This window comes from Corvus kubaryi, unplaced genomic scaffold, assembly GCF_017639235.1.
Source record: "Corvus kubaryi isolate FWS band 111438036 unplaced genomic scaffold, C.kubaryi_AGA036_p1.0 137, whole genome shotgun sequence".
Taxonomy (NCBI): domain Eukaryota; kingdom Metazoa; phylum Chordata; class Aves; order Passeriformes; family Corvidae; genus Corvus; species Corvus kubaryi.
Window position 1 is genome coordinate 18,855,840 of NW_024580671.1, and position 27,110 is coordinate 18,882,949.

Below are 27,110 nucleotides of genomic sequence, written 5' to 3' on the forward strand. Positions count from 1 at the left end.
CTTCTGGTAGGGAAACAAGATGGGTCTGAGCCAGCCTGGCAGGGGTCCGACAGGAAAGGCCAGTCAAAGATAGGAGCACTCCTCCTCTCAGACCCCTCTCAGAGGCAAAAGTGGAGGAAAGCATTTCCTGCCCACAGCTGCCACAGCCTGACCCAACACAGAAGGTCTCTGGCTCCCGCTGTTCATCCATCCCTGTGCTGGGTCCAGTGTTGGAGGAAAATCTGGTGTTTCTCTGTGAGAAAAATTCCCTCTTTCTGCTATCAAGCACCTGGAGAAGTTCTTTTTACATAATGTCCCTCCCTGGCTCCTTGTTCCCATGGGTCCAGTTGGCACCAGTGAGGAGCAAGCGTGTAGCTGCACTCCTGGGACAGGGGCAGCCAGAGGCTGCTGCCAGCCAGCCAAAGCTCATCAAGGGTGTGCGAGAACAAAAAGGCACAGATGAGCAGAGAGCTGTGCTGGTACAGTCCAGTCTTAATTTAGCTATGGTTAATGCAGGATTTGTACTGTACCTGGGACCAAATCTTCTCATGTGGAGTGTCACATAACTGTGAAGGCAGAGGTTTGTAGGGCAGTTGATGGACTAGCGATCTAAGGGAAGGACAAGTGTAAAACTTTCTGGTAGCATTTATACCCATTCACTTGTGTTAGTACATTTAAACTACATCATGTAGTTAAAAATTCATTTTCCTTCATTGGAATGCAACTTATAAACAGAGATGAAAATTTGATATGCCAAACTCTTTGAGAGAATAAAAAAAGGGGTTTTAAATAAATAATGTATTTCTTTCAGCCAGGCATATGATCTCATGTACAACAATTTTTTTAAGTTTTAAAGTTTTAGGCAAAACTGCTATTAATCTAGAAATAAATATAGAAACGTGTTTATGGGGTTGGTTTTTTCCATGTTGACCTTTCAGACACAAAATTTAGGATTAACACAGGCAAAATTCAGTAAAAAAAAAATGAAGAGTTGTAGGAATCAAAGCTAAAATGGATGGAAAATGGAAGGGGAAGGGGCAATTTGCCTCACCTTCTACTGCCATTTACTTTTCAAAGGAGATGCACAAAAATTGCTTATGCAGAATGTGAATAGTTTACTTTTCCTTTATGCAGCAGTACATTTATTTCAGAAAGGTTGTATTAGATAATGAAATAATCCTTTCCACCTTAGTTTGGATGAGACTGAATCACCAATTCAAACGTATACACTGAGAATTAGCTCTTATACATTTTTCTGTACCTCTGCAGGCCCAAGGGGCTCACCTACCCTGCACAGTTTGTTTCATCTTTTCTAGACCTCAAGCACAAGTAGCATCCCTTAATGTTTTTAAATTTGCAAACTTTCCAACAGTGGTTGTGTATTTCCATGGCTCAAAAAAAATTTCTCAGGCTCTGAACTGCTTAGTTTCTGATTTTCAGAGGGGCTGAGCTCATGTAGCCCCCTTTTATTTTAATTTTGAATGCGTGCACTCAGCAGTTTTAAGAACCAAGAGCCTGGAGCCCATGCACAGGCACTTAGACCAAGAGGTGTACCCCCCACAGCCACCTCTGCAGTCCCTGTGAAGTTGCTGGGAGGGGAGCCCCCTTGGACGTGAGGCAGTGGGAACAGGTGTGAGGCTGGCTAGGTGCTCCCTTTCCCCATGTGGCTCAGCCCTGCCTGCTCAGCACAAGCCCAATCTACTGCTGTAATGACTATGGATCTGTGACACTGATGGATATTAAAATGAATCTCGAATTACTGCATGCCGATGTTGGTAGATGTTGCTTCTAGAAGGTTTGTAAGGAGAAAAATGCAGCTGGGTACTTAAATCTCTTTGGATTGCTAGCTGTTAAGATAAATTTCATGCTCTACTGGACCATGACATTTAACATGATTACTGAAAAAAATATAAAACAGATTATTCATCATCTTCTGATCTGTCTTTAAATTCATATGCATAAAATGTAAGAAACAAGCTAGTTTTGTTCCTAACAAACAGAGGATGACCTGCTTTGCATTGTATCTGAAATTCAGTCCGAACCTCTCCCTAATATTTTGCAGCTTTCAGAGGGACAGATTGCTTGAGATATGTCATATGATCGCTTTAACCTGAGGGGAACAGAGTGCTCTCTGAGGGTCCGGTCCAGTGGCTGTTAGCTAACTAAGTCTTCTTTTCCCAGGTTATTACACAGAGTGGTGTACAATGGGAAAAGAAAAAAAAATACACATTTTCCTCTTAGGAGGGATGGCAGAGAAGAAGCCCAGTGTTTTCCCATGGAGTCCTGCAGATCCTTGTCTCTTTTCCCTGCTTTAAGCACTTTCCCTTGGAGCTGTGGGTTGGAGAGGAGCAGTCAGCTCTGCCCAGACATAGACAGTATAGTAGGGCAGGCACTGGGACACATCCCCTCCACAGCCCGACTCCCAGTCTGTTCCCATCCACTGCCTCTGCCAACAATGAGGAGTTTCATCAGCCTGGACAAGCAGTTCTAGAGGGAAGCCAGGGGACTCAAGGGAGTCTCCTTGGAGATCACTTGGTGCTGGAACAAATTGCAGGCATCTGCGCGTGGCGTTCAGGTCACGCTAAAAGGTGAAGGGTGTAAAAGAAGAAACAAATTGGTCTCCCTTCTGATTCTTTGTTGTGGTTAAAAATCTGACATGGTTTGTTGTTGTTTTTAAAGTGAGTCATTTTAGCTGCCTTTTGTATCAGACGTATCAAGAACATCAGGCCTTCTGCTGCCTGTTTAGGTTGGAGGCTTTGCTGGAAATTTCATATGTGGTTGTACATGTTCTTGTCTCTGAATTAAAATGAATGGGCTAAAGAAACTTTAATAATTAGGTATTTTTTGAAAAAATTTATTAAGTATATAGTGGATATTAGCTGTCAACATAAATAAAAGGAAAACACAATGCTTTAAATTTTTCCAAAAACAAAAACTTAACTTTCTGCCGTAAACAAAAGTCCAGAGAGCAGCAGAATGACAGGCCTTGCAGCAGGACTTGCTCCATGTTATCAGTAGAGATAACACAATATTTTTTTTGAATCCTGCATTTCATAGCATTTATAACTGGTTTGCATTTTGATTGTTTTCTGTTACTACCAGTGCAATGTAAGTACACAGAAGAGGCCTACATATACCTCAGTTCAAAGATCAGGAGGTTCACTATCCATTCCTGTCAACTCTCCCAACAAAAAGTCTGGAAAACCATGTTTGACTTTCAGACATTTCATCATACAGAACAAATGGAACAAAAATAAATCTTGAATAACAACACTCAGGGGGAATATCTGCAGAACTTGAAAACAAAACTTTAAGATTTTGTTTGTTTAGTTTTTGCTATCTACTTAGAGGTCTTGCCTCCTACATTTGTTGACAGAATATAGTAAATACCTACTATCCCTCAATTAAGGCACACAGGTTTGTTATCACAAGTCTCTTTTGGCGTGTAAGATCACTAAAAACCAGTTGGGTACCTTCCATTTTTATTCTGTATGGCTTTGTGAAGCCCTTATTTTGCTAACTTGTGGATTACATTTCGAACTCTTCGAATGCCACATGTCAATGTATTATTGTACAAAACATCAGGACACCCTGTACCCCCACAGAGCAATTTCAGTCTCTGCTAGGGTTTCGTTATTTCAGAAATACATAATGTGCTGAGATATTGAACAGAGTGGAAAACTAGGATCTGAAGTCAAATCCAGATTTTGAAGAAAAACCCCAAAGAAATAAGGAAAAGTTAAAACTGGGAATAGCACAGACTCCATGGGCACAGTACAGCTCCATGCTCTTAGCTGCAGTTGTGTGTCTGGGGGCTGTGTGAGTATCACTCCTTTTTTACGGATTTGTGCAAAAGTACTGCTCCTGCATAGGTTCCCTCTTCTTTGCTCATTGAGAGCCGCTTCAAAGCTCTTTTAAAAACAGGAAAGATTCCTCCTGGCTTCAGTGCACGTTAGATCAGACTCTTTGTCTGGTTTCTAATGAGGGCAGTAAATTTCCCCACATAGAGTATATGGTATAATTCTTTTGAAGTATTCTTCAGCTGCCTATCTACAATAGTTCATTTGTGAGAGTCTTGAAGTATGGCTACAAGAGAGTTGAAAAGAAATGTGCTGTCTTACTGGATTTCCAGATGAAATAATAGCCAAGTATCACTCAAACACTTTCCTTTCAGCTTGAAAATTAAGCCGGGTCCTTTGAAGGACACAGCTGTATTGCATTTTAGGGGCAAAATTATTATCACTAAAGCATTAAGTTTAAGATACTTAAGGCATTATGATCACAAGTATAAATTCAGTCTGTCATTCCTTTCATTCTTTTTTGTTTGTCTAGGGGTACTGGTATGTTTGCAAAATTATGCAGTATTGTTGAAAGTCCTCATAATTCCTGGACTAATGTCTTTTTTTTGGTTGGTTTTTTGGTGGGTTTGGAGGGTTTTTTTACTGACAGTACTGACCAGTATTTTACGGAGTTTTGTAAGACTTCTATAGTGTTCTACGTTTTTCCCACCATTGTTATATTTTACAGGACAATTTACAATACACACACACACACACAAAAAAAAGTATTTCCTTTGTAGATTGTCTCTATGTTTCTGAGGGGCAGTTTATTTTTAGCTTGGAATTAGAGGTGACCAAATGTAAAACATTTAAGGAAAGAATAGCTGAAGTCGTGTTAACTTTATCACAGTCAATGTGATATTGGATTATGGTGTCTTTGAAGCTACTTCACTCTGAATCCAACTTTCATCAAGCTGACAAAAAATGGTCATTTGGGGGTCCTTTTGTGTTCAGCATTCAGCTTCTAACAAAATAAGTACATTGTATGTTTAACACTCCAGAAATAAGATGTGAAAGACAAGAACGGCAGGATTTAAAAGACTATTACAATGCACAGCTTGTTCAGTGCCCCTAAACACTGTCTTTCAAAGCTTTCTAGTATAGGTTTTGTTATTTATTGCCACTGTCATAGAAAGCTCATAATGTGACAAATGAAAGGTGAAGAACAATTAAGATGAATGCTAGGACATAATCTACCAAAAGAAATGCTTTCCTAAAATTATTCCTTCACCCATTCTTTAGCTCCACATGAAGTTCAAGAAAACCTGATTCAACTAACACAATATTTTTTAACAGATTCTCCCAAGCAGCGCTCCCATAGAAGGTGGGACAAAATTGACACTGTGTGGATGGGACTTCGGATTCAGCAAAAATAATAGATTTGAATTAAAAAATACAGTAGTCCATATTGGAGGACAAATTTGTCCTCTGGAAGTAAAGTCTAGCAACAAAAATAGGTAAGAAACCTAAAATATTAATTTCCTTTTACACAGATGTTCTTTATGTGGTATGGATTTTTTTGCAAATACAAACATTCAGCCTATAAATATCATCTCTGATTCTGAAATTTCAAATTGAAAAAAACCCCATGGTTTAATAAACTCCCCAAGAAAAACAATGCTCAAAATGGAGATCAGATAGATCTAGTTTATGCCAAGAGCTCCTGCAGCAGTTTTTCTGATTTGTCTGTGAAATGCTGTTCAACGTCTGTGGAAGCTGGCAAGAATGAATCTATTCAAAGGTTTGAAAAGGGGGCAGGTTCCTTTGGCCAGGATCCTGCTGGGCTAGGTTATGTCACCTCTGTCTTCCTGATCTGTGAAGCTGCTGGAGAGAAGTGTGAGAAGATGCAGGTATTTCATCATCCAGAGGCTTATGCCCCTCGACTGCACCTCTCCTCCTCCTCCTCAGAAATAAGCATTTGAGACACTGGCTTAAGTTTAAGACAGAGGTTACTCTGGTTGTTATCTTGAAGAAATATAAGTTAGTGAATATCCTCTCTCTACCACCAAAGCAATGTGCAAATCACAGCACAGCTTTCCTATTCACATACATAGCAGTGCATACTCCAGCAAGTGCTCCAGAAATGTTGAGCACTCTCCTAACTGCTGTTCTGAACGGTTTTAAGGGAAACAAGATGATTTAAGGAGACTAGATTATATACGAGACTATGTGAATGTAATACAATACATTGACACATGCTACTGCAGAAGTTCAAGTTTAATTTTTGGTAATATTTAATTTTTTACAATAAATTTGTGTATATGATGCATTTTTTTCTAATCCTATTGTCTGCCAAAATTTGATACTAAAGGAAAATTCAAAAAAACCATCAGCATTTGAATAGAAGATATTTGTTTTTTCCATCATGCTTCTTTTTTCTGAAATGTATTTGATATACTAAAATTATATTCTGTGGCCAAGTATTATAAAGACCACAGTGTTTGTATTTAGTGTTGAAGAAGAGGGACACAGTTCTTTTAGCTGTTATTTCTGAAATATCCATGATACACATAGATTGATGATCTGTTTAGTATGGATCCTCCATTACTATGACGTTGAAGTGGTTCTATTTTAAATAGAAAAATCAGAAAATCAGAAAAAAATGTAATCCCATTTTTTCCCTTGTTTTTTAAAGGCTGGAATGCACAGTTCCTGCTGCAAAACGTCCAGGTTTTAATATATCCAGTAGTGTTTCTGTTGGACGTGGCAAAACACTGTTCGGTACATTTTCATACGTGGTAAGCACTATGATTAAACCTTTATAGTCAAAATTAGCTTCAATATTAACTGGAAGGGATTCATCATGAGTCCAATACAGCATGGTAAATTCTGTATTTCTGTTGGCTTTATTGTTACTTCATGGAAATGTTAATAAATATTTGAATTCCTCCTCTTTACATTTTGAAAATAATTTTATAATCCACTGGTTTTATTTTTACCTCCCCTCAGAATCCTGTAATAACAAGTATATCTCCCACCTATGGCCCCAAATCTGGAGGAACATTGCTGACTGTAGCTGGAAAATACCTAAACAGTGGGAAATCCATGAGGATTTTTGTTGGTGAACAACCATGCACTTTGAAAAGGTAATCTACTAACTAAAGCACAATGCCTTTAATACTGAAATGTCTAGATTAAAAGCCTTGGAGTTAAAAAACCAAATTCGAACATTTGCTTTCCTCTCCTTGTGTCACTTGTTGGGGAATTTATACTGCAATAAGCATTCAGTTCTAGATTATATCCTGAGTTTAGGATATCTGAAAGATTTCTAGAAGGGACTATAGTTCCCTGGAAGTCTTATTTATTCTATATTGTCTTCATTAACCTCATTAAAAGGTTGCATAGAGAAGTATCAAATCCACTTCTAATGGACAAGAAACTGCTTATTTCCCATCATTTTTGTCACCCTGATTCCCACACATGCATCCCTCTCTCAGCAAGAGCTGCTGTTCATGCAGCAGCTGCCAGTGAGCAGCCAGTGGGTACAAGTCACCATTTCCTACTGCCTTGTTGGTGGAAACCTGACCAGTGTGATAATGTCTATCCCATGCAGAGGAGCACTACTTCTGCACAGCTATCAGTGAACAGCCTGCAAAACAGAGGCAGCATCAGTTCGAGACTTTTCCTGGTATTTAGAAAATTGTTTTGAGGTTTAAGCCAGAATTTCTTGTGGCTCTCTGCTGGATCCAGTAGGAGCTCAGCCATGAATCTTTGATGTGTTCTGTGTGGAAATGCCTTCAACCACGTCTGTATATAAATGTTAAATACCAAGCATAGATTCTCCGCTAAGGGCAGACAAGAATTCTGAATTTGGTAGCCATTCTACCATGGCACAAATCCTACTTGGTTCTGTGCTCAGGTACAGCAGGGTGATTCCAGAATTGTCACCTCTGTGGACGAGGGCAGAATCTGGCCCAGTGTTCCAGAAACAGGATATCCAGCAATTCCTCTGAAATTTGAGCATCATCTTATGGAAAGTCATAGTGGTAGAACTTCACACTTGTGGAGAACATGGGGAAGCAGTAGCCTATTAGTTAATGTCAGACTCAGAGTCAGGAAAGATGGAATTTATTCTTTACTGCTAAATGATTTATTGTGTGCTCTTGATCAAATCAGCCAAGTCTGAATAAATCAAGGAAAGCATTTAGATATTCAAGTCTGATCACTAAAAAGATCTTCATCACTTCTGTTCCATAATAGTTTAGGGTTGAATTTATTGGTGTCTTCATCTCAGCTGGTCAACTAATGGACAAATACATAAACCTTTTGGGAATGATTTGTTTGAGACATCTACTACGGGGGTGGGATGGCAGCCAGCTCAGATACAGATGTTCATCAGGCAGACCTGTAGGTATTGAACAATAGCTGAGACTTACCCAGTAAGCATCTCCAGCACCCCTCTTTCTCACTAGTCAAGTTGCCTGGAAACTTCTATGCAGGTCTTAACCAATTTCTCAGGGCAGGTGTTTCTCTAGGTAAACAGCAGTTTAGCTTTCCCCAGTTCTGAGGGTGGCTAGAGCAAGGTTTACTTTTTTTCCTTTAAGAGATGTTAAAAAGCTTCCAGATACAAGTGAATGAATCACTATCCCTTACAGCGAATCCCACCTTCCTGGAAAGCTTCAAAATTTGTGGAAAATGTCCCTTTTGTCTAATTTGGAGACCATCTCTTACACTCTAAGAGAACGACCTCATTTGGATGGCCCATGGATGTGCTTGAGCCCAAATCACTGAAACCAGGTGGTAGAGTTACATTTGCTTCTCCAGTCAGTTGCCACCCTTGTCTCTGATGTGCCCTGCTCCCTGTGGCCACATTTCATGTGCTTCAAACTTCAGGATCCTCCTGCTGCCCACTCACCCACTGATCTCAGTGTAGGAGGAGGAGGACTTCCACAGCCAGCATGATAGCAAGGGAAAGGTGAATATCCCAGAGACTCTGCTGATGTGCTGAATTTAGCCAGCTCTTCCTGAATTTTCACCTTCTTTCTCCTTGCCGTCTGCCTTCCACTCAGCATCTGGTACATCCCACACCAGAACCTTTACCTGAGGCTTTTAACAGAGAGTATGGATTTGAAAGAGGCATTATCCTTTGGTTATAGCAGGTGAAGTCATTCTCCTTAATCCTGGAGTGTGCTCTTGTTTTCCAGGCTGGAACCTGCCTTTGCGGGGCTCAGGGGCTCATGGGGTTGTCACCAGTACCAGGGCAACACCTTCCATCAGGCAAGGTGCAAGTCAAATGAATTAAGATGAATCTTGAGCCTAAGCCATGCTGTTGCAATTTCTACCTCCTGTCATGCTTACTTGTTGCAATTTGATTATCCAGCAGAAAAATCAATGACTTTTTTTTTTACAAACAGATGCTTAGGCAATGTTGGGGCTCAGTAAAGGACAGTGTTTTAAACCAAGTATGTGTTTTATGATCGTGACAAGCAATCCGTTTTCAGTCCTCCCAGCATATCGGCAAGCACTGTGGAGTGCTACACTCCAGCACAGCAAATTCCCCAGGAATATCGTGTGAGAATGGAAATCGATGAGGCTATTCGAGGCACAAGCAGCCATTTCACATACAGAGAAGATCCTGTTGTTTTAAAAATTCATCCAGCCAAATCTTTTCTTAGGTGAGTGAAATTTTCTTGTAAGAAAAGCAACAAATGAACAAAGAATGGCTATGCTGCTCAGCAATCTATCAAAAGAAATTGCATTTTTATTTCTATCTGCCATGCCAATTGTTTCTATTATGGTGCAGTTGCAGAGGGCAGATCATTTCCTTTCAGAGGTGAAGGAGAAGGGGGGAGGGTGTCTCTTTTCTCTTTGTGATTTCACTCCTAGCTGCTGCTGAGCCTACCTGTGATGTCCTGCTGAGATACCCACTGCACAGCTAAGTGTGTCTCCTATACTGTGTCTGGACATTACACTGATTGCTGAGGAAAAGTATTTAATGTGACAAGTCAGCAGAGTCAGCAGAGCAAATGGATTTTAAAATAGTCTAAACCCAGTGCTATGTAAATATTATGAATATATATGTATGTTAGTGTGTGTGTGTTTTCAAGTGACATATTTATGGTCTCAGTAGCTCTAATCTGAGCCACCTGCCTTTGCCAAAAAAACGTCAGCAGTAAAGCAGACACGAATTTCCGCACCAATGAAAGCGATAGGTGAAACAAGTTAGTTAGCAAATGCTAAGTACAAATATGCAACCTCTTTTAAAATGTACACATTTGTTTTATACCCTGGCTTACCTCAGGTTTTCTTTTGTTTTCTTTTTTGATTAGTTGTTATAGTAAATGTAAAATTTGTTTCCCAGGAACATGATCTCACTGCTCAAAGTTAGGTATTTGCATTTACCCAATATATACCTAATTCTGGTTTTATGTTATAATTTACACTAAAATATAATTTGTAATTAACATTACATTATCACAGCAGTTATTTATCCTACTCATCTTCTCTTTTTCTTTTCCTAGTGGTGGAAGTACAATCACAGCTCAGGGAATCAACTTGAACTCAGTGTGCTTTCCTCAGATGGTGATTACTGTACCTAAACTGGGAATGAACTTCTCTGTGGTGAGTCAGTCTTAGAGAAGACAATCTGTTATCTTTTCATCTTGATGTGGTGAATGGTTGCAAATTTTCAGTCAAAACACTTTGACTTTTTCCTTGAAACTTTGGGGCTTCCACTGATATTTTGGGGTTTTCTGCACAGACTCTATAAGCAAAATTCAAAACTAATTTGAAATTAAGCTGAGGATAAAACAACAGTTTCCAAGGAACCTTTTCCAAAGAAAGAAGGCTAGTACAGTATCTGATAATAAGATTTTTATATTTCAATTTAACAATACAAATTCAGTGACTAAACACAGAACAATGCAATATAGATACATCAGATTACATGACAAGTTCAAGCACTACTGTGATATTCAAGTGGTGACTGTGGATATATATCAAGGAAAGAGGAAGAGTAAGTATGTAAAATCAAAAGTAAGTATTATTTTTAAGAATTTCTGATTGCCAAAATCCCTGTTGGGGAAATCTGTCCTAACTTTGATAAGTTCAGCAACTAAGTTTAAGATGGGTTTGGGCTCCTGCAGTTGGGTACATCTGCTTAAACAGTGGGTCAGTCAGAGATCTAAGCCTTTACTTTTTTGTTCCTGAGTTGACACTACGCAGTGTCTAAATCTAAATACAGATATGACCATGTGATCTGCTTTAATTCTTATAAGGCAAAGATGGCATTTGTTGCCTAGTGTTACTGAAACCGCTTTCTGTAAGATTTTGTCTACACATTTGTGTTGTACCTCCATCATTTTCTTATCCTGTAAGGTTTGTTTAGTCTAACTGAAGCTAAATTGACCTACACTCTTTGTGACATGCTACTTACTGTTCATATTCTCATCTTATTTCTAATGATCATCATACACTGTTTCCTGAATTGAATTCTAAGTATTAGACCTAGGTTTGCTCAATGCATTTTAAATGGTATGTCTGCAAATTTGCAGTCTTTTATAGCTTCAAGGTCATCATATTCTTCATGATCCTAATTTGTATAATATGATGAGTGTCAGGACCTGAATTTCCACAGCATGTAGTCGTGGCTTGTAATTTAATGGGTTCAGATTTTAATCTAAAAATCACTTCCTTTGCAATGAAACACAGTGTTAATTGTTATCAAAAAGTCACTTTACCCATCAGTCAGAAAAGAAAACCTTTCAATGAAATCTACCAAACTCAAAATTTATTAGATTTTGAGTGATGAGAGCATAATTATTTCTAAGCACAAAGGATTTTGAAGAAAAAGATCATTGCTGAAATCGGGTAAATCAGGTCTTGAGATTTGCTTCGTGTGGGTTTGAGCAGTCTCTTTTTTTTTTTTTTTTAAAGATCATTCATTTGCTTTCTCTGTTCCCCTGTGGGAATATGAGATACTGCTTCTCTTCAGGACCCAATACTGCATACCTTGTCAAATATTTGAGACTTCTGAGAATCTGAACAGATTTGAAAGATCTGAATTTTTAAAGAATCAAATCCACTGCCCAAAGTGACTGGCAACTCCAGGCAATAAACACCATAGAATTTAATCTCTCCCCCCCGAATATTGGGGAGCAACCTTGCCTTTGAACAGTGTGTTGCTTTCATCCTGCCTTTTAACCTGCTGTTGCAAAAAGACATGGACTTAGTCAGAATTATCTCCTTTATTGCTTTTCTTTTCAAACCTTGCAGTGCGTTTGACATTGGCCAACAAACAAATCTCCTGCCACTGCTCTCCTCTAAGAAATTGCCCCAGTGTATGAGCAGGTGTACACAAGTTCATTCTCCCTGCACAAAAGGTGGAATATAACCTCAAATGGATTATAATCCAGAGTGTTTTATACTTTGACACTGCCCAAGCAATATATTTTTGCTCTATTGAAATTAAAGGCTTCTGGCCCTCAGTCGCCTTCCCTGCCTTTGTGGCAGCCATTTGTTCTGCCACTATTCTCTACCTTAAGCATATTTCTCAAGGAAGAACATTAATTCTCAGATAGAAAGGGAAGATTTGTAAGTGGCAAAACAAGACTGCACTGTGTAACTGAGGAAATTCCTGGTGGAGGATGCCTATGGTTGTAGTCTTACCCATCCTGCACTGGAAATTCTGGGCTCTCTGCATGAGGGATATACCAAAAAACCCCAACATTTTACCCAGTCATTACAAAAATAAACAACAATGAGGAACTATTTCCAGCAGGGATCCAGACCAACTATCCCTTTTATAAAGGAGAAAACAGTTTGTTGTCCTGAACAGACCAAACCCAAAATGCTCAAGAAGTGCTATAGCTGAGGTTGTATGTCTTTTTGCTTCCTTACTTTGGGAAAGGATAGCTGAACGAGTCTTTTTTTTTTTTTAATTATTATTTAAGCCCTTTTTCTTTTCGGTTTTCTCTCACTAGCCTCCTCCAAGAAGCTGCTTTTGTCAGCATTCAGAAACTCTGGCTCTTGGGAAAACCAAAGCCAGCACTGAAACACATCCCAAAGCATCAAAGGAAAGTACAGCTGGGAGGGACCACAAAGGCCTAGCATGGCCCACTTCCCTGCGTCAGGAGCAAACGTACACAGACCACTGCCTAACTTGTTTAGGCTGTTATTAAAGCTCCTTGTGAAAGAACTTTCACAATCTTGCTTAAACAAGCTTTAGAGAGAGCTGCTCTACCTGCTTACCTAGTGGTTTGGAAAGACTTCTTTCTAATAATTAACCCAAATCCTATGGCTAATTACCTATCTTCTTGTTTAACCCTCTGTGGATACAAGCAAGAGATTATCAGTCACTCCTGATAATTTTATATATTTGCACTACATTATGATTCAACCTTTCTCTTTTCCAGTTAAAACAACTAAACCACTCCAAATTCTCCTGATAAATGTTGTTTCCTAGAGCTCTTCTCATTCTTTCCCCTACCTCCCAGACCCTTTTCCATTTGCCTAAGACTGGTGGTGCCCAATTTAAAACAGGTCTCATCTTTTCCTGTCAGCTCTCTATACTCAGGTTTTATTGTAGCCTAGAGTCCTGATGGAGTCACAGTGTAAGTGGAGGGTCATTTCTGTAAACAGCAGGAGCTGTTGGGGATGCTCTGCATCCCACAGTCTCAGGGAGCAGGGCCAGTAGACACCGGCTGGGGCATTTTCTTTTCTCTGCCTCTTTCCATCCCGGTGGAAGAGGTGAGTGGTACAGCTGATACAAAAGGTTTTCTGGAAGAGCTTCCTATAAGAAGTGCAGTTTCACTGAGACTGAAAAGTTTTGGGGGCAGTATGCCAGCACCCTATAGAAGAAACGTTTAAGTTGATCTTTTCAGGTTTCATTGTTTGTAGTTTAGTATTTCTGAAAATTTTTCTTCTATAGCGCAAAAATGTCTTGTTTCCATTTTACAGTATTTCTTTATATTTATTTAAATTTCCTTAAAATTGTTCAGTACTGTGTTCACACTAATTGTGTTTATATTACATTCTATGTTAACACTGTCAATACATTTTGCCTTCTTTGAATTCATTTCAATGAGTGATAAAAATGTACTGAACCATATGTTTCAATAATTGCAATGTGTTTCCTTTTAATTTCTATTTCATGAGTTCTTTTTGTCATTTGTTCTGATTAGGGAGAAAAAAGTAGGAATTCAGGCAGTGCTACATAAATTCCTCAGAGCTCTAGAGAATGCATAAGAATACAGAAACCTTCTCACTTCTGCTCACATATCCAGTTCCTCTGTGAGGTACACAAGCAGGGAAGCAACTCGTTCCCCCCTTTCATTGTGCCTGTAAAAAAGCCACAATGCACAGTTTGGAATAGTGTTTGATCAGGAACATATGCTAAGTCATGCTAGATGATTCTGCTGCGTCTGAAGCACTTGGGAATAACGTTTTCTCTTTGAAAGCCTGTACTTTGCACTGATTCCCCCATAATGAACAAGTGGTCATTTGGGGATGCCTTGTCGTAGCATTTTTTATATCCTATCTATTAACTAATTTGGATATATATTCCCACTGCATAATCTTTTCTAACAATGAATGTCCCAAGATATGCAAGGCTGCAAAACTAAGGAGAAGCATTTTTTAATACATGACCTTCAATAACTGACCCTGTAGCTATGCAAGATCTTCTCTTTCCACAGACTTTTAATTATCTCTTCAGTAAGTAGCCTTTTGAATGATCTTCAGCATTTTGTAATTTCTCCCTGCTAGGTGCCATTTCCTGCTGTTTTACAGGAGAATTTTAAAACACTCTAAAGTTCATTCAATGTTTACAAGTCTGTAAGCAATCAATACTTATATTCATGAAGATGCCTAGAATTCAGCAGTGAGTGTCTACCTTAGCTGTATTAAATAATGATAAAACAAATTCCCTGTAAAGTGTGGGTAGCGAGTATGTGATTATTAAAGATATTCACGACTCCCTATCTGGAGACACCTAGGCTTGGATCCTCTATCTGTCTTGATTCCATGGCACAAAGCTGCCACAGAAGCCCATCGAAGAGTTTCCCCCACAAAGGGGAACTATTTGTCTTTCTTTCTGTGCCAAATCTGTATCTCATGCACATCTCCTGCCAAGGAAAGAGTACAGCAGGGGATGTCAGGGAAAAACTACTGTGTGAAATCACCAGGGTGCCAGGGATGTAGTGCTACAAGGTACATTGACCATCCCAAGACCAGGGAGGAATTTGGACTCCCAGTCAGTATTGGTTATGTTGTGCAAGGGCTGGCTCTCAGACTCAAGAGCAAGAGAGGTTTTACTCTACCTTCTGGTCCAATAATTTGATAGACTAGAAGTATCATCTCCCATGCCTTCATCCAAGAAGACAACTAAAATAAAAATGCTACCAATACATCTGGATCATTCATTGTACTACCTGAAATGGCAGCAAAAGCCATGAATTCTCTGAAAAACCCTCAGGATACACTGCTTGAGTGTCACTGCTTTACACAGAAAAGTCTTCTGAATGGGCTTCTCCTCATGTTGGACCTGTATTTTCTTGTCTTTCTATTGAGAAATCATCCTTTGGCAAAGATGGTTGGAGAGTCTCCAGGTCTGCCTTTAACTTCATTCATCTTTCATTCTTCACTGGAACTCCAAAAGTTTACTCTTTATGAAAGAAAAAATTGGCCATTTTCTTCTTTCTGACAGCTGCAGATCCTGTAATACACATCCAACTGCCCCTCTCTAATCTGGGTCAGCTGCTGGGAGACCTCTGGAACTCAGAGATCCTCCCTCATACTTTTCCTGTTGTTCTATCAGATGAAAAAAAATTGAATTGTGCACTGAAGTTCAGGTTCTGTAGGTCAGGTTTGAATTAATTGCCTCAGGGGTCATATTTTACAATTGAAACAAGAATACATACCTTAAGTGATGAGTCATATGCATTGTGCAGTGGATTATTATTCCCTTTGGGGTATAGCATTTACTTATGCTTGTGAAATGCTCCATAATTTTTATATTTTTTCTTCCTCATTGTCTTCAGATGTAGATTATGGTCACAAGAAATATGTAGGCTTAGCTTTTAAGGTGAATATACTTTAAAGCCTAATTAAATAAAAGTTAAAGGTGCTGGGTGATAGGCAGTATCTTAATTGAGAAGGCAATAGATTGAATTAGGGGGGTTTTCTTAGAGATCCTCAATCCAATATTTCTTGAAAACTAAACCATCATATTCTTCAATTGCTAAAACCAATTTCAAGATAAAAATGTCATGTCAAATCATGTACCAATAAGGGCATTGCAAATAAGATTTTTCTTGACCTTACCAATCAGTCACATTGCATCCCCTCCAAAGAGTATTATTAGATTTTTATCATTTTCTGAAAGCTTCTGCTTCAGAGACCAGCCTGATAAAGTAAAGTATCTGATTCTAATAAATAGCCACAAACAAAGTTATGAATACCACTGCTATTCATTTAAGGGACATCACTACTCTACAGTAGATAAAGAGTCTAATGAATTTACATTAATCAAATAAATATAATGATTACTTGGGACATATTTGACTTTATAATTATATATATTTTAGTAATCCTTTTTAAGAATCGACACAATATGATAGATATCTTAATGAATATTCATATATCATGGAAAAGAATGGCTTTATCATCCATTATACTAATGATGCATCTTATTATTTCCATACTAATTCAAATTAATTTCTAGCTCTGTGTGATAGAACAATGCCTGAGATATGGTCAGTGGTGTATAACAAGGTATTCAAAAGAACAGTCTGATACTGTAAGCAAATGGAGCAAAAATCTGCCTTGTCTTGTGCCCCACAGCTTACCTTGTTGACATGGGGGTTACAAAAATATTTCTGAATTTCTGCTAGGAATCTCAATGGGCTGTTAGACACACAGATGCAAGTCCCATTAGCATCACAGAGAGCTCCACCAAGTTATTTAACTGAGTGCCAAACTCATAGCTCACAGACATGTAAGAGCCCTAAAACTGTAACGCTCAGAATGTTGAAAATATTTCCCTTGGCAGATTCAAGTTTTCACAATATTATTCACAGAAACATGAATTTCTGTGGTGATAACAAAGAGCCCTGATTTGTAGATAGCTAATTTAATCCCACTTTTCAAGCTAATGTGGGTATATAGCTGATACAGCCTGAGTGGTTATGTCACTGATTTGAAACAGCAAAATTACATTGCATTAATTTAAACTAATTTCACAACTCCTTCAGGCAGCATTTATAACGAGAACAAATTTAATTTGAAGAACAAAACAGAAATATATATATTTTGGCCTTCTCTGGATGCACAACGATAATAAACAGCATTGCTGACCTTCCAAGGAAATCTCTTGTAGAACAAACGTAAGATTTATGATTACGAGGAGCTTAGCCCCATTCTTACTGGGACACGTCAGACAGGCTATTTTATAGTTTTTAAAGAAAGAAAAAGTTTAATCTGCTCTCAGGGCACAGTGCACAGGGGACTACTTACAGCAGATTTGTACAGTACTTCTGTAGAGCTGAAGCAACTCTGTTTGTGCCGGAAGTCCTTCAACCACATCCTTGGTAGGCAGCATAAAAGGCAGGCACAGAGAAAGAAGTATGTGATACAATCACAAAGAAGCCCCTCTGCAGTTTGCATGGTGCAGCCCAACACTCACTGTGCCTCCCACAGGTGTTTGTAGATGTCCTGTTGACATAAGCAAAGTAGTCGTGTAGAAACCTTCACAGTCCAGACAAAGTTGACTCTTCTAGAGCACCGTTAATCTAATTAAAGCTGTTGTCTAAAGTGGATCGGATGAAACCCACTCTAGATGAGCTGTTGTCCCTCTGTCAAGTGCAAAGGCAGTTTAGATGAGTCCTGGATTTTGTGCTGGATCATGTCCCCATAGCACAAAGTATCCTCTGGAAGGTGTTCTGATTGTGGGGTACAATCCGTGTAGGCTGTCATGAGGAATAGTGGCAGAGTGAAGGGCAAGTGTGGCATCATGCCTGTTGTCAGGCAGCTCCTGCACTGCAGTGAGGGGCAAACATCTCACCCCCGCTGGTTCAAGATACAGTGCAAGGCATGTCTCACTGTCAACACTCTCAGCAGGAACTTGCATGACTCTGTACCAAGGCAGCAAGTGCCACACATCTTAGGCCTTACATATACATTTTTAGAAAGAAGCTACACTTTGCTGAGCTTCTTCGGCCCAGAATCCACAGAAGCTTTGGCTCTAAAGCCCTTTCTCAGAGTCCACAGTACCTTTCTGGAAACATAGCAACTTAGCTGCACTGTGGGTAAACAGTACTTTACTTCTGTTTTCCACTGTTCCAGTTAGTGTTGTTGGCTTTTACCTTGTCCTCTGCTCCCTCACTACTGCTTTGGTAGTGAAGAAGGAGAAATCCATGTTGCAGTCATTGTGACAGGTTAGGTAAGCTGAACTATGGCTGCTCAGTACACCAGGCTAGCCTCTTGATGGTCCTTGGCTTTGGAAATCATTTTCCATTAATTATCTGCAAAATATTTACTTTAAAAGTGCTGTGAACAATCAGGCCAGGAAGCTTGTTTACTTGAACATTTCCTCAACAAGAGTGCAAACACCATTGACATGAAGTTTTCATACTTTTCTCCCAGCTCTGCATAAATGCTGTGTAGCACTGATCGGGATTTTGCTTCGGTTAAAGAAGAACAAGACCCTTGGTGTTTGTTTTTTCAATATATGTGTATTGTTAAAGAAAGTTGCATTAATCAGTGACTTCCTGTGCATGTACATACTGCAATTACCTCTTTTTTTTTCTTATAGGCATGTAGCCATCGCTCTAGCTCAGAGATAATCTGCTGTACAACACCTTCACTGAAAGCTTTCAATCTCCAACCACCCTTTGTAACCAAAGTGTTCTTTATTTTTGATGGTGTCAGCTCCCTGTACTTTGATTTTGATTACGTAAATAATCCTGTATTTAAGCATTTTGAAAAGACAGTGCTCATCTCAAGAGGCAACCAAAATGTTCTGGAAATTAAGGTAAGAAATGCTGAAATAAGTTTTTCAATTGTTCTTAAGTGCACATCAGCAACACAGCGTGGAACAGACGTTTTGATGAAATAAAGGAAGCCCCAAGGAAGCGAGGGCAGAGAGAGCACTGTGTTCAGTACTGCATTCACCCGAGCCCAGTTGTCACAATTTAACAGATGCAGAGCTGAAAACAAAGACACATGTACCAGGGTGGTTGGTGTCATCAGGTCAAGTGGGAGAGGGGCTTTCCTTTTCCTCATGGGACGACCACGCTGCATCAGCTTCTGATTGCAATAAGCTGCACCACCAGTTCAGGATTAAACATGGCCAGCAGCCCAGAACCTGGAGTACGTGGTCTGCGCGTGAGCCCTGGCTCTTACTGGCACATGGTTTTGTATCCTTCCTCACAAAAGATGTGGTCTGGCTTCTTTGGTTCTCTTGAGCTGAGGGAAACTCTGGCCTGTGCACAAAGTCGCTCATGAGGATCAGTCACTGCTGTAGCCTAAATATTTATGGATCCATGAAAAATGCGAAGTTGATGCTGAATGCCTCTTCAAAGAGCAATGAGAATAGCCTACACAGCACTGAGAAGCATCTCTTAGGAATTCGGGGCCCTCAAAGCACAGGTTGCTCTCTACTACAGTGCTGCTGAGAAAGTTAAATCCCTTCTGTGAGAGTCCAATTTCTTGAAATCTAGTTTTTTTTGAGTTAGAGTATTAAATAGAAAAGCTATAAATATGGGTATTTCTAGTTTAAAATGAATGCTTCTGAAAATTTATTGGTATTTATATGTTATTTACATACATATCTATAATTTATATAAAATATAATTGATAAAAATGTTTTATGGAAGATAATCAGTCTTAATGCTTGGGTCATCTCTTTGTGTCACTCCTGCATAGCTCTGTAAGCCAAAACTTCTCCCCCATCACAATGGAGAAATCTTGAAGCCCCTTAAGGGGCTTTAAGGGGCTTTAAGGTCTTTGACTCCAAGATGATCCAGTGGGCCAACTTCTGGGCTGCAAGACATCAGGATTACTTCAGAGTTCCTGTCAGCCATGCTGAGTTCCAGTCAAGCTCTGAATATTAATCCATCTCTGCAAAGTGTTTTGGGCAAATACCAAAGAATAATTGGTCTGATTTTTACTTTTTACATTTCTTTTTCTACTTGGAGCTGTTGACCATACAATCACTCCTTCCTCAATGCAGAGCAATTCTCTTGTTCAGTTATGGAGAAACGCTAGAAAGACTTCTGGTGTGCGGGTCAACGGAGATCTGGGAATATACAGCTGCTGCATGGCTCAGTGCCTCTGTGCAATGACAGCAGTGTTTTCCAGTATTTTCCAGGTCATGCATATCAACCAGTTGGAAAGAGGACTAATTTGAGAAAAATCTCAGAATAATGTAGATTGGAAGGAACCTCTGGAGGTCTTAATGGCCTAACCCCATTGCTCAAAACAGGGCAAAATTAAAAATTAGGTCAGCATGCCTATGGCTTTGTGTAAATGAGTTTGAAAATCTCCAAGAATGGAGATTCTACAGGTTTAAGACACTCAGCTCCACTAGTCTTGCATTTTGTGTCTTATGCTTGAGCTCCCCCCCTCTTCCGTGACCCTCTTCTGTACTTCTTCCAGTTTGTCAGTATCTCTCTTTTTCTGTGGGGTTCAAAACTTGACATGATTCTCAAGGTATGGCTTCACAAGTCCTGACCAGAGCAGAACAATCGCCTTCAATCCACTGGCTTTGCTGCTGCTGCTAAAATGTGTGCTGAGCCTTCATTACTGAAGTGGCATACTGCAGTCTAATTTCACATTATGGTCCTGTATATCAGTTATTTTCCAAAGTTTGATACCATTTGAAAGCTCAGAGACAGTGCATCCTATCCTTTTGTCCAAGTTGCCAATAAAGATTTTAAGTAGTATTGGTGCAAGTGTCAGCCATTGACAAATGAAGATTTGATCTCTTTCCAATCAGTTTTTTACTCATGTTATAGGCCGCCCATCCAGTCCATAACATCCTAAGTTTTTTTCATTGCTAAGAGAGATTGTGTTGCAAAACTTGCTAAAACCAAGGTCTCCTTGTCCAATGCTCTCCTTTCGTCCAGAGAGCCAGTCCTGTCTGCATCGAAGGTCAGGCAAAATACACTCTTGGGAAACCTGTGCTGGCTGTTCCCAATTGTGTTCTTGTCCTTCCTCTGCCTGGAAATGCTTCAAACGGAGGACTTGCTCCATAATCTTCAGAGACACTGAGTGTCAAAAATTAGTTAGTTTTTTTAACTCTCTACTTTGTTAAGTCTTTTGTTCTCCCTGAAGAAATCTCTGGTGCTGTTTATTGCTGGGAAAAAAACATTTAGATAAGAAAGGCTGGCTGAGGGCTGTCATAGTGACAACTGACCAAAGTCACAATTTTATAGTATTGACCCATAGTGATAGCACCCAAGGCAGATGTCTCCTAAGCCTAATGTCCTGGTTATTTCCTGACAACCAGCTGGAGAATAGTATTAGTGAAAGCTGGTCTCCTAGAATGAAGCAGGAACAGGCACCAATTTAACATCTTCCTCTAAATAGAATTAGTTATAGTGGGGTGCTTCTATCAAAACAGTGAGACAACTTTCATAAATTATAGTCAGGAGCCAAAAGAGCATTACAAGCCATATTGGCAACACTTTTCCCTCGCCCCATACCCACATTCAAAAATACACACACACAAGTTTACATGCCTCATGATCATATTTTGTGCAGTAATTAAGCAAGCTCAGCATGAAATTAAATGGCAGCTTGCTTCAGTGAACAGTCTGTTCTACCAAACCAAAGTTCTTTTATCTCTTTCTTAATTAGTTTCAGAGGGGTGGAGGGAGCTTTTATCACAAGTTTTTCAATCTAACTAATCTAGTGTGACATATTTGGCTTTCATCAAATGACAGTGGGTACTGACTGAAATGTTCTGTTTGGTTTCCCCTGATGACCACAAGATGTTTTTGTAAGAAAATGTTATACACAAGAAAACGTTAGGTTTTCTATTTAAAACACAGTCAGGGCACTGTGTGCCACAAATGCCAGTCATCCTTGTCTTCAGTGCCAGCCTCTCAACGTCCCACATTATCACTGTCTTCCTCTGCCAAGTACGTGGCTCTTTCAAGTCTCTTAGTGCCCACCATGCCCCAGTCAGAGGAGTCATGATAGAGTGGCTTGAGAAAACTCTCTGCTTCAACACCATGAAGACACCACTTCAGAAGTGCTCCCATCTCCTGCCAACATGGAAAGACATCAGGGCAGGAGAAATTCTGGTGTTTCACTGCTGAGTCTGCTGAAAAGGACAGAGTCCACTTGCTGCCTCCCCCAGAAGCCACTGATCCAGACCTGCAAGCTGGGCCGCTGACAGCCCAGAGCATCCTAGCTGTGAAACAAAAAAAAAAAACCAACAAACTAAGCAACAAATAAATAAGAAAAGCATTTTTTTCAGTTAGTGCAGAGGCTTGGCCTGTTCTGGAGTTGTGACTGTTTTCTGAGCTGGTGCAGGGACTCTGTGCATTATTCCAGAGGAGACCTAGGCATGGGCCAGCAGTAACTAAAGTGTATTTATAAATATTAATCTTCCACTAGAGAAATACATAGCACAGTTGTGATTCGATGTGTAACAACTGACATGCTACACAGCACATGAGATCCTGGCTGTGCTCTGGCACTTCTGTCTTAAAACTCAGAGTAGGACAAGACTTACTAAATTGTCTACTCTATTCTTAAGCCAGCACAACATGTTCTTTATGAGACAATCTTAAGGAAATCTTCTTGCCTATTTATAGGCCACTCTATTGTCAATCTTCTTTCACATCACATAGGAAATTGTTACTCTCAATACCTGGTCCAAAAGAGACCAATATGGAAACTGGTATTTTCGAGCAAGCTGAAGAGGAGCCTCTGCAGTAATTCCTCATTTTTCCCAAGTCAACCTTCTCACTCTGCTTAGAAGCCTCAAAAATGCTTCTGACACCAATCTCAAAATTTCCACACCTTAGTTTGAAGTTCTTCTGCTGCTTTTAGACTTCTACCCAAGTTATTCCCATCTCTCTAAAGTTGTGAGGTGGTTGTGCTATCAGATTGGGTTGCAACAGCTACCCAGTACAGTAATTAACTTCTCCTGCTTGCGTTCAAGGGCATTGCTCACCAAGAAGGGGGTAATACACATTTGAAAAGAGGAAATCTTTTTTTCCAGTTCTCACAGGAGCCAGTTTCCTCCTTTTCTTAAAATTGTAGTCAAATTCTGTTGTCCTGAGAAAAGCAAAACCACTGTTGAAAGAGTTTTGAAACTCTTAATATATTTAGATTATCATAGTGAATATATTTGAAACTATAATGTATTAATGGTAACCTAATAGTCATAGTAGTAAGTAAAAGCTACCATCTTTATAACTGCCTAAGGACCACCTTAGGAAACATAAGTATGATTTTTTTTTCCATTTTTCCATCAGTTTTGGTGGAGAAAACATCAGCTTTGGTGTAGAAGAAAAGACCACTCAACCAGACCACTCAACCACACTCTCTAGGATGATATATTTATCCTGAAGATGGAAGAATTAAATTCAAATCTTTTGAGGTGGATAATTCAGAGGAAAGATTTGAACATGAATGGCTCACAATCTGCCACAAGTCTCCATACCAATAAGCAATAAGCATTCACATGGTCCCTGGCCCAGGAATATTTTCTTACTTAATACAAAACAGAATGGCTTCAACTAGACAGAAGATAGAGTGCAAATGGATTTTTATGGCCAGCAATTAAAAAGCATTTACCTGGGGTGTGGCTTTGCCATCAAAATAGGACATTAAACTGGCCCTCCTATATATTTATTACAATTTTCCCAGGATTCAGTCTCATTCTGCAGCAGATCTAAAACATATGCCAAAGTAAGATTATTTTTTGCCCCTCAGAATGGGATTCTTGGGTTTTTTCTCATCTACAAGGCTTCACAGTGGTGTCAGCTGTGGTGCCTTCCTCCCTTCTCATGGAAAACTCCCAGATCCAGCCCATATAAATAGCCTGTATTAGTCCCATACTCCCTTCTCCCCTTCTAATCCCACTTAATATGCCTCTTCTTTCATCTTTAGCTGGGCTGTACATGGGCTGGGGCAGCTTCTTAAATAGAGATGCACTCCTGAGCACAAAAGATCCTAAACTTGGCCTTTGGAGTCTACTGTCACAATATCAGAAGGAATAATTTTTCATCCAAGTCTGGGATGTGAGAGCAGGTTTTCTAAGTAAGAAGTGTACTTTTCATGCTCTCATCTTTACCAAGATTTTTCCTTTTTGGTCTGTGGAACATGATTTTAACAGACTTATGTATGATTATAATTAATTACTTCATTTTGAAAGCTTCACTTCTGCTACCATAACCACTTGCAAAACCAATGTTTGAGATGCCTTTAGCTTGTGGATAATATAATGCCAGTTTTGTGTAAACAACAGCATTACATAATGTGTCCTTTCTTGCACAAATTATGCAAAAATCTAAACAGGACCAACAGGATTAATCCCTCAGACATTTACATTTTTAGAAGTGTGTATGAGCTGTGTGAGTGGTAGTGACAGCAGATTTTATCTATAAACTTTACCATGCTACACTGGCCTGTCTGTCAAAGTCCCATTTACATGAAATAACCCTGTACATGCATATTGACAGGACAGTGTAAATTCTCATTAGTCTTTTATTTCACAATTTATTTTCTATTAAAAACATTTTCCAATCTTGTAACTACTTAACTTTCATGAGATGGTTATGTAATATGAAATCGATTTTTTTTTTTCCAAGGGAAATTATATTGATTCAGAAGCTGTTAAAGGCGAGGTGCTAAAAGTTGGAAATAAAAGCTGCGAAAACCTTCTCCTGCAGTCAGAATCAATTCTTTGTACGGTTCCCAGCGATCTCCTGAAATCCAACAGTGAGCTAAATATAGAGGTGAGGCAACTACACCACACACGAGACATTAATGCCATTTTTATTATCATTCACAGTGTAACTATTGAACCAATAAACTTTAAGCCTAAATAAAATTTAAGCCTAAGCCTGTGCTTACAGGGATATCTCTATCCCTGTTTGTTTGGGATGGAAATTCAAATAATATCAGCTATTTTAAAATAAATGTGATCATCATTGTTGTTATTACCTGTTTGTAGAGAGACTTTCTGGAGTCTTAGGCACAAAGTAGGACCTGAACTAAGCACAGAAATAAAATTATAGTTATTAATCCAAACACAGGAGGAAATGTGGGGAAGAATGAGAAGCTATAATGGAGTAGTTTTTGTTTGGAACTCACAAGCCCTTTTTTCAACAAAAAATTCTGCTGCAGTCAAGAGGATCAAATCTTTCCTGAAAGATTTTCTTTTTTGTCTGCATTTTATAATTTCATTTCAATTCTTTTTGTAACAAGAAGACACTTAGGAAATGTTTCAGTCATTGCTTTAAAGGTGGTCTCATTAGAGTCACTCAGTGTGCTACTGCAAATTTAAATTGTAGACATACTGATTTATAGAATAAGACATAAATCATTCAATACACTTGTATTTTTTTAAATATATAAAAAAAGGAAATTGGAATGAGATTACCTTTAAACTATGAAACTGCACACTGATTCACTGAAAACAGTGGAGACTTTGCTAGTCATGTAATTGTGGTTAGGATCAAAGTCTATGTAAACTCTTTGAAGCAGGGACATCTATTTTTCTTTGTCTTTATGGCATTCATCTCAACAGGACCCTGGACTGTGAATGATATTCCTATGTGCTACTGCAATCTAAATAAATAGTAATAACTAATTTAATTTATTAATATGGTAACTAGTAATTTATTTTAATATTAATTTCTTTTCTTAAGTAAGTATGAATTTTCTTGGATACATCAGGCAAACTATAAAATTAGATGCAGCTCTCCTTTTGGTGTATGTCTCCCAGACTTCTAAGTGCCTAGTTTCATATAATATTTGTGCACAGGTTGCATTCAGTTAATATGTTGTATTTTTACATATGCAACCAGGACTAACACTGCATTCGATGTGATATTTTCTTAACCACTAAGAAACAGATAGATATATGTGACATGTTTCATGCATAGAAAAGAACAAAACATAAAGGGGTTAAATAAGGTTTCTGCTTGTTTACTGGCAAGGAGACTCAGAAATTGTAGTCTGCCCAGCGAAGAAGAAAATTTGCTCTTTTGACGGGCAAATCCATCATTACAGTACCCAGAGGGATAAATTCCACAGGAGGAAGAGAAAAGATGGCCAAATGCATTCCAACTGACTGAGCTAGTGCTGTGTGACCTAAAACAGTTTTTCCCTGTTAGCTGCTTGGTGTTTGTTCGGTTGCTGATTTTTGCGGTTGTTTTTTTTTTTGTTTTGTTTTGTTTCTTTAAACTGTCAGCAAGCTAGAAGCTGGCAAGGGACCGGCTCACGTGACCTTGGGAACTAAAATGCAAGCATGCTGTCAACAAGAGAGTGAGTTTGATGCTACAGCACATATATGCCAGAAGGACACACATTAAAGACTAGCTGGGCTATTTTTTTCAATGTACATCTCAGCCTGTGTATCCATAGGCCCATTCTGTGCACCATATGGTTAAAAGTATGAATTTAACATTTTGAATTAGCATCTGGTAACAGTGGAACCCTGTTATCCAGAGTGCATGTGACTACATGCTGTGTGTGTCGTGTATCAAATATAGAGCTGTGTCACTACCAGAGCTCTTGAAGGTGAGAAATGAATATTAAACATGTAGATTTGTTTTCATGTTCACCAATATGACAATTTCTCCACTCCCAGTGTCTTATCACAGTACAGCATCACAAAATCAAGATTTAATACATACGGGACATATCAGCTCATACTTTAGTACTAATAATCTAGTTCTTGCTTGTCTTTGGAAATCATTACACTATTTTTTTTCTTTGTTATTTCAGTGGAAGCAAGAAGTTTTGTCAACAGTTATCGGAAAAGTGCTGATCCGGCAAGATCAGAATTTCACGGGACTAATTGCTGGAATTCTTTCAACATTAGTCTTAATCTTTATCTTTTTGGTGGTTTTCTTCTGGAGAAGGAAGAAGAAACAAATTAAAGGTCCATCATAGTCAATCCCATAAAATAATTCCATTATTATATCTTAGATTTTAAAAATTGATATAATTCTATGCTTTGCTTAACTGTCATGCACTACCCTGTTGTAACCTGTCAGCAGAGGTTTCACAATCCAGTCCCAATGTTTATTTGCATTTCAGTGCTTGGCAAGAGCCTGAGCTGGGTGAAGGGCCATATTATGCCTTAAGCAGAAGGATTTCGGAGGAACT

At 39.0% G+C, this 27,110-nt stretch overlaps 1 protein-coding gene across 4 annotated transcripts in view; it reads left to right on the top strand.

The window, feature by feature from the left end:
* MET (MET proto-oncogene, receptor tyrosine kinase) overlaps positions 1-27,110 on the top strand; it is an 88,717-nt gene that overhangs the window by 47,945 nt on the left and 13,662 nt on the right. For all 4 annotated transcript variants that reach the window (XM_042018082.1, XM_042018081.1, XM_042018078.1 and 1 more), the window contains 8 exons: positions 5,115-5,275; positions 6,454-6,556; positions 6,768-6,904; positions 9,260-9,433; positions 10,280-10,379; positions 18,568-18,786; positions 24,584-24,730; positions 26,727-26,883. In XM_042018082.1, coding sequence (XP_041874016.1) covers positions 5,115-5,275; positions 6,454-6,556; positions 6,768-6,904; positions 9,260-9,433; positions 10,280-10,379; positions 18,568-18,786; positions 24,584-24,730; positions 26,727-26,883 — 1,198 coding nt within the window. The remainder of the gene's footprint in view (positions 1-5,114; positions 5,276-6,453; positions 6,557-6,767; positions 6,905-9,259; positions 9,434-10,279; positions 10,380-18,567; positions 18,787-24,583; positions 24,731-26,726; positions 26,884-27,110) is intronic.